The 13,392-nt window shown below is 28.2% G+C and overlaps 1 protein-coding gene across 14 annotated transcripts in view; it reads left to right on the top strand.

Moving 5' to 3' along the window:
• Positions 1-13,392, top strand: part of Stacl (SH3 and cysteine-rich domain-containing protein) — a 300,394-nt gene that overhangs the window by 250,723 nt on the left and 36,279 nt on the right. For all 14 annotated transcript variants that reach the window (XM_089228324.1, XM_089228331.1, XM_089228330.1 and 11 more), the window contains one exon: positions 6,852-6,970. In XM_089228324.1, coding sequence (XP_089084450.1) covers positions 6,852-6,970 — 119 coding nt within the window. The remainder of the gene's footprint in view (positions 1-6,851; positions 6,971-13,392) is intronic.

Below are 13,392 nucleotides of genomic sequence, written 5' to 3'. Positions count from 1 at the left end.
ATAATATTTAAAAACGAATATAATAACCATCATAAGGCACGTGAGTAGTTTATACTAAGTATAAAACACATCGTAATTTTCCCGTAACTTAAATTAGTTTTTTTCAATTTCACGCGTTCGACCAATTTTGTTTTATTATCCTTAAACATATTTCAAAGTTTGCACTATTTTAAACGTAGAAGAACTTCGTGAAACATCATATTGTTAGACCTAACCAATGGTATGTATACATTTACTGAATAAAATAATTTTCATTGGTTCAGAGTATTTGATATTAGTGTGAAAACACATTGTACCTTAAAATCTAGATTTAATATTAATGGTTTGACGTTTGAAAACATACACAAAACCTATATGATAAATTACTGAAAATGCAGTGTCAAGTTCATAAATGTTAACATTTTATTTTTCTTGGAAATATTTTGAAAAACGCGAAAATTTATTTACCAAATTAGTCGTCAACAATCGCCGTTTATTTATATTTGTTTTTTTTTTTTTTGCTCATTAGACTTTATCCGTGCGCCATTATCCGAAGATTTTACGCCCAGAAAATTCATACCGAATTTAGAAACTAACAACGTCACTTGTATAAATATTATGGTTGACAAACACCGACTTGTGTAGTTGTGTATTGCCGCGAATGGATTTATGTCCTTTAATATTATTCAGATAGATTGACGTGTAAAACGATTGTCAAAGTTTTATTCATTTTTCTCAAATATAGTATCATTATTACTACCACAATACGAGCATTTTTCTCGAAATAGCTTTTCGCAGTTCAGTTAATAATAATAATATGTTACAACAGTCTCATAATATTCCATATAGTTTATCCATTAACAATTCATTATATTACAATTTCCATTGTCCAATTATTTATTTGTTATAGAACGATTATACAGCGATCTCTATTTTTTGTACGATTTTAACAGAATGGATGTCTTAGATTTCGGAAACCCTAAATAATGTGCATCACGGTGATCAAATGTAATAACACGCAATCTTTTAAGATAAGACTTACATTACAGTAATGATTACACATTACATTAAAATAAATTGTGTATGGTACTTGCAATAAAAATTGAATCTGTGTTTGTAGTTTTCTAATTTAAAGTTTTATAATATCGGTATCAGAACGTTTTACAATACGTCATCACTGACATCACAATTAAAATTATAACTAAACTAGGTTTTAAAATACCGTCAAATATTTTAATTATATTATAGTATCAATTGTGTGCGTTAAATAATAATATTCAATTATAAGCGAACCATTTTAATATCTCATGCTAGGTAATAAAATGTTAACCGAAAAAATACAATATTTTCAAGTAAACATTAAAAGACAATTTTGATTCGTTATCTTATTGTAACACACTTTTTTTTTTTGTTTACAATTAAAATTAAGTATACTCGTTGATACAACTATTTATTTGTAATGATAGCTACACCTGAGTTGGTTTGTTACAAGCGTGCCGTCATTTAAAACTTGACGTTAATGAATGACCATTATATATTATTATTTTAACCATTTAAAAAACCATTGTCTACAAATGTTAGTGATATCATTTACAACGAATAGTTCACGAACTGTGTTCAATTTATTATTATACTCTGTAGTCTATGTTAATATTTTACCATTCCAATAGATTAATTTACTTAATGTGTTTTGTTCGAGCATAGGTAATAATTTACCTGACAACACTTAATGATTTAATTTGTAGTGGTTGTAGTGTTAGATTGTGGTATTTCATCACAACATTGAAAATATATATTTAAATGTATATTTAAAACATATTAAACTATAATCATACTTCACATGTATATAAACACTAAAATGGCATTACTTATAGTTTTCTTACTTATTAACGATCGGTTACTTAACAATTGTCAATAAATATTAAATTTGACCAAACAAAAATAGATTTTTTAAATAAAAAAATAATATGATAGTTTAATTTGACGAAATTATTATTAATTATTTTTTTACATGATGATAAAGTACGATTTCTTTTTTTATTATCTCATAGCTATACTATTTGTTTTTCTCTATAGATCCGATACGAGATCAAAGGTTGAAAAATTTTAAACTCTAAACACGAATCCGTTTTAAGTATGTTATTCCATACCTATCCGAGAAGGATCAATGGTGTCGAATAACGTTCAAACGACTTTTGAAAATGACACCTATAAAAATGATGATGATATGTAATGCGCAGTTTAAAATAAACATACAAAAAATATACGAAACAGCAAGTTAACCAACCTTTATACAGCATAGTTCTCGTTACACTTGGTATTATAGTTGTATTGGAATATTGTATATTACAATTTTATGGGATTTTAGGTTTGTAAAAATTTAGATAAACACTAAACATACAAATTAAATAGTTTATATTTTGTTATTCTTTCTCTATTATTTGTTTGAAGGTATCAGTTTAAAGTTTTGATTTTGAAACAAAATTTTGAAATTTTGTAGCAATTTATTAAACTGATAATCCAAAACTGTTAATTAATTTAGTATTTGATATTTATGTACGTCACCTTTGTTATAATTTTGTTATACTTTCAAGTTTAAAATATAGTATAGGTACTCATAATTTAAAAATCAATATATGGTAATGAAATTGTGACAAATTAATATTAAACTAAACGATTAATAATATTAATTAAAAAAAAATTATAAAATTATAAATATTATTATACTGTGTATGCTTTAATTTTTTTTTTTAATTCAAATTTTCGAATGAAGGTATATTGCATTCCAATATATAGAGATTGTTCGTTGTTAAAACAATGCCTCTATAATATGCTACAATTTACATAAAATATGTACACTTAGTATATTTACATTAAAAAATAGTACGCTAGGAGAACAGCAATTTCTTTTTGATGACACAAATACTTTATCATTATTTTTTTACTAAATATGTTTCATCTGTTTAATTTAATGGGCATATTTATAATATTCGGTGACAAGGTTTTTCCTACCTTATTTATCGTATTTCAGTTATTTTTTAACAAACACCTTAGTATATTAGTCTACACGTTTAATATTTCAGAAAGATAATTTTTTTAGTGTTTTCTTATATTCTGGTGGCTGTATGGGTTCAACTGTTTTTTAGATTTAAACTATCTATGTTAAAATGCTATGCTGTATAAAATACCGTAATAATAATAATAATAATGGTAGTTATTATTAAGATTATTACTTTTATTATCGTCAGTGTAAAATAATAAGTAACGCTCGTCAGTTATATGTTTATGATTTAAATTGAATGCGCCTCGATTGTATCCGAGTATAATAATGCAAATTTCAAAAGCCCAAAAGCTTACTTGGAATACAAATGCTTTTGGACCCATTATGCGTAAGAGAAACATTTTATTTTCTCAACATCCTTGTGAATTATTTTCTTTACCAAGGCTATTTTGAAAGAAAAAATAGCACTTCTCTAGACCTGCGCTGATTTAATAATAATAGTTCTAAAAAGCGTATAATATTGTTAACTTAGCCTTTCAATTCAAATTCACTAAGCAAAACACTATAATTATAATTATGATTATTTGTTACTTAATAATTTAATAATAGTTATAAATTAACGCTGTTTAAAAAGATTTACAGTGTAAAATAAGACAATTAATTTCCATTTTTTAAAAATTGTATGTGTTAAAAAAAATATAAGAGTACCTGCCCAAAAATTGAAATCGATGAACTTCAACAAACGTATGTTAGTTTATTATTAAAATAATTATGGTTTTTTATTACTGTTATTTTATTAAATGTTTTTAAGTTATTAGGTGATTAATTTATATAGTGCATTACATAATTTATTAAATATGGAAGTATGACAATTTTTAAATGTTATTTACGGAGAGTTTACCAATTGAGCTTATAATGACCTTTTCATATACCAATATTGTGCTTGGTAATTTCCTTGGTCGATATACTAATTGTGCTTAATATTTTCTGAGTTGATACTGTTGATATAGAGCAATTACGCTCAGTTATTTTCAGTATTTATTATAATATTATAATTGATATTACAGTATATACATTTATAAAAATGCGTGTTAATAAACAAGCTTTTTTTATCAAATTTATTTTTAAAAAATTACAATGATCGCCAACAATAATTTAATGCATTTATAAATTATAATCTATCTAACAATGTATACATACAAATATAATTTAAACTTAATTAATCGCACACTATTTTAATTAAAGCGATTTTTTATTAAATAAATAAATAATGTTAATATTGTACATTCGTACGCATAAAAGTATCTATATACCTATGCTACATCTTTGTATTAGTCTGTACATACTAGTAGTATATTTTAATGTGCCTAACGTACCACATTATATCTTCGCATACATCTTCGTGCTAACCGTATTGTACTATTCTTCTCGTAGCCATGGGAGTAAGTATAATTTTTCATTCATATATGCGCACAAAATCGAAAGAGTCGAATCCATAATTTGGATAAACGTCTAAGGCCCGCTAAGATTAAATGACGTCACCGGTATATATGATCACGATATACGACTCTATTGCAATAAGCGATAAACGACGCCCGACAGTCACCTCGTAAACTTAGATCTAGATGTTGAGTGCAGAGAATTATTTAATTTAATGTATTGAAAATATTTGAATGGAAAGAAATAATACGATCCCGGACATGGGTCTTGCGTGATGTTGTGTTGTACAAATATACAATGATGATGATGATGATGATGATGATGATGGTGATAATGATAATGATGACGATGTGGATTGTAAGCGAAAAAAGTAATCACTGGTATTGTCGACTGTTGTCAAATAATATATAGTAGCCGGCATTCGATTCCCCTGATACGCGTGTCATTATAATAATATTGTTATTCCAAGGGGTCAACGAGATCGCATCTTACGTCCTTGTGGGATGGATGGACGTATAGCGTTTATTATATTATTATGTATAAACACGATTCTATACAGTATTGTTATTATACTACACTTTGAAGTTAGTGGATTACTCATACTATTATTATAATATACATATAAATGTATATATATATACGTACATATTATATATATATATATGTACTTCTGTGACACTCCGAAGTGAATCAGTGAAATGGCAGCGGTAGCCCGTGAAATATATAAGAAGTATACTTACACTGATCGAGTGAAGACTAAAAACAAACCCTTTGACAAAAATAAACATATACATATAGGTATAGTGTAATAAAAACAATACGCGTTTAAACGAATATAATATAATATTATTTATCTCAGTGGCGTACACACGGGGGGGTGTTCAAACCCCCCTTTAGTATTTTTTTAGTTTACGTAATTACGTAAAAATGTATAATAAAAATGATGACAATTTAAAAAAAATAAATAATAGTACTAATAAAAATAAATACAAAATTAAATTAAGGGAATTTCAGTATTACCGTCACAATCGAGTTTCGATTAAAAATGTACGGCGAGAAGGCCGTCCTCACCGAAGTTATTATTAGATATGGGATATTCCAAATTATACTCCATTATATTATAATTTATAAGCGACCCAGTTTTTTGCTATAATATATTGTACTATTGTAAATATTATTGATAACTTGTTACAAATTAATGAAATTATTGGGAAATTTGTTTAAACACAAACATAAGGGTCGACAATCGTAGAATATTTATGGATCTGTGTAATCACTAATCCGATATAAATGGTGACCAGACGTACTCTTTTTCGCAGGACAGTACTCTTTTTTTGATGTGTGTCCTAGTGTCCTTAACAATAGTGTTAAGTACATAAAATTGTACTCTTTTAAAAAATATATATAAACTAATACGTGTTTATGTGTTTTTGCTGTTTTTACTGTTTTTTATATTTTGATTATTACTACCGTTTAGATATTTACAACGATGGACATAACCAAATAACTAACATAACTGAAGATAATTTTAGAAAATTTTATACTTGGTATTTTTACCTTTAACAAATAATTTATACTTAAGTTTACTTAAAAAATCTTAAATTTAAAGTATTTTCATCTTAGACACACACCAAATTAGTTGACATAATTTCAAATAATAAATTTTAATTGTTGATTATAGGAAAAAAATAATAGGGTAATCAGATTAAAAAAAAAACAAATTATATAAATGGAGATGACCTATGCCCGCTATTCGCTAATAGCTATGGTATGGGCAAAATGGGTAGAAAAGTACACACATTGGTTAATTATGACAGAGGAGGACCTAAGTTTTAAAATGTACTTTTTTTTGGATTTTTATATCTGGTCACCTTCATGATGTAATATGCCTTAATAGCTATCGCAGTATCGCTAATACTATAGTATAGAATCTATTTCTCAGTTTTCAATCAAATTCCTGACGCTATAGACGTTTAGTAAATTGTACTTACTGTTTAAATATTTTATAAAACAATAAAAATGAAAAGAATAAACCAATATTTTTCTACTAATAGTACACAGGACAGATTAAATGGATTGACCATGTTGTTGGTATACCGTAATATAAATCTAACTCCTGAAGAAGTCATTGATGAGTTGGGATAAAAAGGAAAATAGACATTGTTTTATAATGAAAATAAATATTAGTTATACAACATATTATTTTGATTTGTCAATGTATAATATATATAATTTTTTATATGTAAGCCCCTCCCCCCATTGAAAATAGCTGTGAACGCCACTGATTTATCTTATATATTTTATAAAACATATACGAAGCAGTTACATATAGCTGCTGTTGTATACCTACTCGGCTACTCGTATTATTGTTCGCCCATAATCTATTAAATAATCTAATTGTATCATAATATGTGTATATGTGTGTATGTAGGAAAACCGGACGTGACGGAAACCCACAGTTCTCGGCCAACACGGAAACGGCGCACCAGTTCCAGGAATACACGTATAAGAAAATTACACCGTGCGATTTTTGTTCACAAGTCCTTAGAGGTAAGTTTCTCCCAATTTCTTTTATGTAAACTTTTTTTATATATAATTACTGCTGCGATGATAATATTATCATCTATATTATGTTATTTGGAAATTATTTCTAGCCCCCAACTATTTCTGGGCGTGTGATACATGATTATGTATCGTTATTTTTTCGGTTTTGATTCAACGTTTTAAAATCTTATCATGTGAGGGGTACGTCTAATGATCAATCGTAATAGAAATAGCAATAGGGGTGGCAAAACTATGTGACGAATCGAATACCCACGTGAGGTGAACTTCTCCCCCACCACATCAATAAGAAATCGGTATTGTAGATCGAAATTTAAGTTTAATCTTAATCATTAAGATATTTTAGATGTTATCCGAGATACCGAATGGCGAATACCGTAAAACAGTAACCACACCACACTGCTATCGAGATGGTGTACCTGAATTGCCTATTCGAAACGCCGTGTAACCGGCGTTTTGTTAGGACATAACAATTGAAACGTGTTAGACAAAATAAACGTATTTGCTTGAGAAGGTTAAAGGTTAATTAATCCTACATTTATGACGCCATAACACCAGATTTATAGTTAAAAAATGTATTAATTGTGTATAATGTATATTTTTCACCCAGTCCTCATCAATAATAATATGTTTATTGTTTACGTTATCGAGAGCAGCAATAACAGTTACTTTATATTGCCATTAATTGGAAGATCCTATAAGCTATTTTACTGTGACTTATACTTTATAGGTAGTTATACTTATAATATAATAATATTAAAAATTATTCATTATTTAACAGGCCTTTTGTATAATATAATATTACCCAAAACCATGAAATATTTTTCGTGCAGAAGCTATTTTTTTACAGTTATAATGCTTTTCAAATATTTGTTTGAGGTTTTATATTACCAATTAATATAATATTAAAGCATTACAACTTGGTATCATATACTATCATAACTTGACATAACTTAACATAACTTAACATAACTTAATATAACTTACATAATATTACTCGTGTATAAAACGTGGTGTTAAATCCGCAGCATCGAAATAAGCTCAAGGTGGGGTGGACAGATGTTCCATAAAAGAGTTTTTCAAAATATTATTGACCCCTCAGCGTATAACAAGCGTTTATATGATATACATATACCAACATGGCGATTCACGTGTTATCATACTCCATGAGATTTTATTCAAGAGTAGTGGCATGTTTTCAGAAGGTTTTTCATAGCGAACTCAAAATTACACACTCAAAACGAATTTTATCGCTTCAAGATGATTATTCTTTTAGTTATATGACATAATAAGTGTGGAGTAAGATATACACTATACAGTATCACTGTTATATTCCGTAAAAATAAATATTTTGAAGGCTACATATAAATAGTAAAAATATGTTTTGGAGCCTAACGCTTTTATGTACAGTAATAAAAATTTAATCACATACAATTAAAATCACCAATATTCAAATTACGTTAATTTCACACAATTGCGATCATGTCATATTTCGTGAGTAGTGTCTACTACTATTATATATTATATCCGTTCGCTTGAAAATTGTATTTGTATAGTGTCAGTAAAATGTATGCATTTTAATAATAATATGCCCAAAAATAAAAACTATTTCTATCTCGGTCTTTCACCAGTTGTAGTCCTACACACATTTCTGATTTTAAATTATTGGCAATTTTGTTCTTTCATTTTTCGGCATAGATTCGGTGAGCATGCTTAGAAAAATATTATGGCCTAAAATTATTAAACGCAATTAAATTAATATAGATAGATTCAATGATTATATATTATCTAATAGTTATCTATTGTTATATTGAGTGACCTATGTACATTCTACATGGTATTATTGAGTATTACGTCGTAGCTGTCGACTGCACCATTATCACGAATCTACGAGTATGTCGAAAACAATACTTTTTTAATATAATATAATACAGTCAATTCACGTTGAAAAAAATAGTGTTTCGAATTCAATGTCCAAATTTGACATCGGAAAATGTCACAAGGAAAAAAACCACCGTTACGAACCAAAATACTGTGTGCGCACAATAATATATTATATATAATACGTTCTGACGTTTCCGTTTGTCTATAATTATACTAGCTCTTACAAATTACATTTTTTTTTTACACCCTTTCCGGTTTCCACTGTTTTAAGACTGATTCTGAGTAAAAAATAAAAGTACGTGATTATACTTTTTATACATTATGTAGCGAATTCATCGATTTCTCGAAAACGTGACTTCTATGGGAATTTCGTTTTTCGCATCGACGACATCGTATTTTGTCAGAACTATAAGTCTTTCTTTTTTTTAAATCCTCGCGTCTTAGAAAATTACGACAGCGAACGTTCAAGTATTATAGTAGTACCGCGTAGTAAATAATAATATTTATACAATATCAGTAAATACAATCAAACAATCGTGTGTTTATGTGTTTCTGTAGACGAATAGTATTTAACACCATTCGACTTACAACGGAACATTTAACGAAAATCTAATCTTCTAATCTATGTAAACGTTCAACCCACGCAAACGTTGCCAGGTCTATCATCGAAATTAGGAAATAAAAATAATCTTAAAATGCCAGTTATACTATTCTATAATAACTGTCGGAAAACCTATTTAGAGGCGCCAAGCGCCCTCAGCACCGTCACGCCAAGTCGCCAAACATATAAACAACGCGTTGTAATATAAATAGTAAATACAATATTATTATTGCTTGGTACACACATTGTTATAAATATATATAATATGATAGTGGTTTTAGTGGAAATAACGTTATTGTACGATATTTACCTCTGATATATCTATATTGTGCTTTCTGAATTATATATATTGTAGCATTTTCCATTCGGTTCACGTATTCGACTAGGCGGCGGGCGACAGTGGCAGCATTGGAAGCCCTAATCGAATCCAATTTGTATATCGTCCTCCATGGCCGTTGAGACCTGCGCCCGGAAGCCCTGAAAATCTAATTTTGTTTACACACTCGATGCCTTGTCTACCCTTCATCATGCCATCAGGTGCATAAACGTGAAATCTGGTGATGTGTGTATGCTTAGTATAATGGTGGGTTGTGTGGGCATGTACGGGGGGAAGGAGTGATTGAATCCACGTGTTGTATGTTTTCATACATAGTTACTGATGATGGTGAAGGAAGTAAAAGCGGCATGTGTGAGCATATAGTAGGTAACCTTTATTGTTGTTTTGAAAAAGATAATTTAGTCACTGCATTACTCGTACGACGACATTATTTTCTCCTATAAAATAGCACAAGAAACCAGTTCGATCGAATAATTATTTACATCTTATGTTTATTGGTACGAATAAACGTATAGGAAATAGTGTCCGAAAAAAAATATGCACTCAACAGTGATTAATGTAATATGTATAAGTATATTATTTCTATATTGTGCAAACGTGCAATAATGTTATATTATATTCGTACGCTAATTTATTCAGTTCAAAATTTCGAAATTATGTATTAATACAACAATCAAACCTTCTTGTTAAATTTGCACAAACCATGCACCAACAGTCAAATATAACAACAAATAACTCATTCCCAGTTTTCTTATGTTTTTTACATTTTGCTACCTTATCCAATTCACCTCATTAACCTAGTTTTTACAAGTTATCAAATTAATATTACTATAATATTTGATAACACTTGATATCTAGTAGCTACACCTCATCTTGATTCCATAACAACACGCATGAGAAAATGTTTTCATATTTTTGAAGAACTACGTCACACTCTGCTAAATGGATTATTTAGATATAGTACAATCAATACCAAATTATGATATAATATTTTAGGGTTCTACCTTAAAAAAATGCTCTTGAAGCACTTACGGTAGTGTATAGGAATCAGAATTATACTGAAGCAATATTATAATGAAAACAATGACACTAATGAAGTGTTTAAAAGATTTTAAACAAATATATAAATTAATAACTATCAAGTGACTTTCTGACAAAAAAGCAATAAACAATTTAATATTAATGAAAAACTAATATGAAATAAATAATGCGAAAATCAACATGAAAGGGAAAAAATTACTAGGTACTAATTAAACTTTATAAATACTACAATAACTATAATAATATTATACATGTGTACAACTTGCTAAAAAACTTCTAATAATTGGTAATTATTTTTAATTTAAGCTTGACATTAAAAATATAATAATATATAAATGATTCATTTGTTATGGGTCACATTGTTTAATTGTTATTATATAATAAGATATATAAATTACATATCGGATTCACACAGTAACAAAATATTGTCATAATCATATTATATGCATGTATACCATAATTGATGTACATTTATTATATATTCTTAATATTACTTTTTTATTTTAATTGATTTAAACTTGTAAAATAATTAGACTCGAAAACACAAGCATTAGTTATAGACTATTAAAAAAAAAAATAAGATATACTTTATTCCCCCTTAATTTTCTCGGCTTTAATCGGCTTTACTATACGGTGCGTATATCTAATCAATAATATAAAACTAAAAGTTTGATAGTGAAAACATTATTTAGTTATATATAACATATGATATATTATATCTTAATTAGATATAAATACTTTAACACGACGATATCCGATCACGATGACCCGTCGTTTTCATCAATTTTCGACATAGATTAACCTTCTTAGTTGTGTGTCCTGATCTCGCATTGCTTCGTTCAATCACTGATATTTTTCAACATAGTTTCAGTTTCACGGTGTTCGATGGACGGATATCGTTTTCCTATTTCTCTCGTGTGTGTGATAGAGAGAGAGAGAGAGAGATAAAGAGATGATATTATATCCACACATGGCGGTGTTCGCGGTGTTGTGTCATCAGTGGTATTCTGTAACCCAAAACGCTCGTGCCATATAATATATATATTTTGCGTGGAATCCAATATCTTTTTACGCGAATATTGTAAATCAATGTCCTCTACGTGTAAATTTATAGTGTAATACAGTGAAACATTGTTAACGACGACGAAAATTGAATGTATGTAATAATAATAATATGAAGTTTGGAAAAAATGCGTCACATAGTTATGCGCATATATGAGATGCATTGTGTATGAATTCACCTTCTCAGCACACGGTTTATTTATTATCAACTTTCTGTAAACATTTTTGACACCTAACGCCAACGATTTCATCTGCAGTCATCTATTAAGCTACGACAACCTGTTTTAAACGGCATTGTCCCTTTATCGAATTCCGGCAATATCACAATGAGACGACGATAACTCATTTTGTCTCTTACTCATGTATTTGGTGTAAATCTGTTTCTTTTCTGATTTATTTGATTTATTTGTTTTGTTTTTTTTTTAACAAAAAACTTATACTTAACCACAATGTTTTATTTTTGCAATTTAGTCATGCAGACTAATGTTTTTAGACATGTGTTTTAAATAATAGTCAAACGTACGTTGTTGCATATTAAAATTGAAAATCTATTAAACAAAAAGAATTTCGTTATTTATTAAGTTAATATATGATATTTAAAAAACGTAATTTTATATTTGGTTGTTTAGTTATTAATTTTCTTGGTTCTTTAGAAAATGAACTCATCAAAGAACCTTGAAAAATACTGTTTATTTATAGAAGTTAGTTAAAAATAACAAATCCATCTAGCTGTACAGAATATTCCTTTGGGCATTTTATATTTGTGTTGTTTATTTTAAATACTAGACCATTGAAAATACATTAAACTTAACTTTAAGGTATTTCGCACTTAAGCACATTTATTATTAATATATTAAAAACAACTTGTAAAAACATCTAACCGAAAATTCTGGTTTTAGTGGTTTTTATTTTTTTATTTTTGTCATAAATAAATTGTAATTTTAAAATTACAATTCGTAAAGAATAATAACGTTTATCTTATTAATAATGTCTATTTTTATAATTTACGTGTAACAATAGGTACTTGTGATTATTTGTCTTTTTTTTAATAAACCCCTGTCCGGTAATTATATTATGATTTTTTACATGTTATGATTATTGCAAATCGTTATCGAATTAATTATGTAACGCATACATAACATCGGTGTTCTCATAATTCAAAGCGTATTTTCGCCATAAGTTTAGTCATAGACGTATTATATAGTTCAGACACATACTATCTACACGACTAAATGTCGAATTTTGAACATCGATTTGACTATACGCACGTAATTGGCACGGCCAAAAGAGAAGCGCGAGAAAATATACACTACTTGTGCACAAGTATTTTGATTCCGACGATTCCGCTGAACGATGGCGTCGAGTATTAATAATTGTTGTATAACAGATAAACAATTTAATAGGCGCTGAAATGCTAATAAACTCACCGCCACTGTTGAAAATATGCGTAACGGCAGGTATAAATTATGCACGGAATTTCGTACG

This window comes from Diuraphis noxia, unplaced genomic scaffold (genome assembly GCF_037042655.1).
Source record: "Diuraphis noxia isolate RWA-SAM2 unplaced genomic scaffold, SU_Dnox_SAM2 contig0005, whole genome shotgun sequence".
NCBI classification, from domain to species: domain Eukaryota; kingdom Metazoa; phylum Arthropoda; class Insecta; order Hemiptera; family Aphididae; genus Diuraphis; species Diuraphis noxia.
Note: the sequence above shows the minus strand (reverse complement) of the source record. Positions and strands in the feature narration are given on the sequence as shown.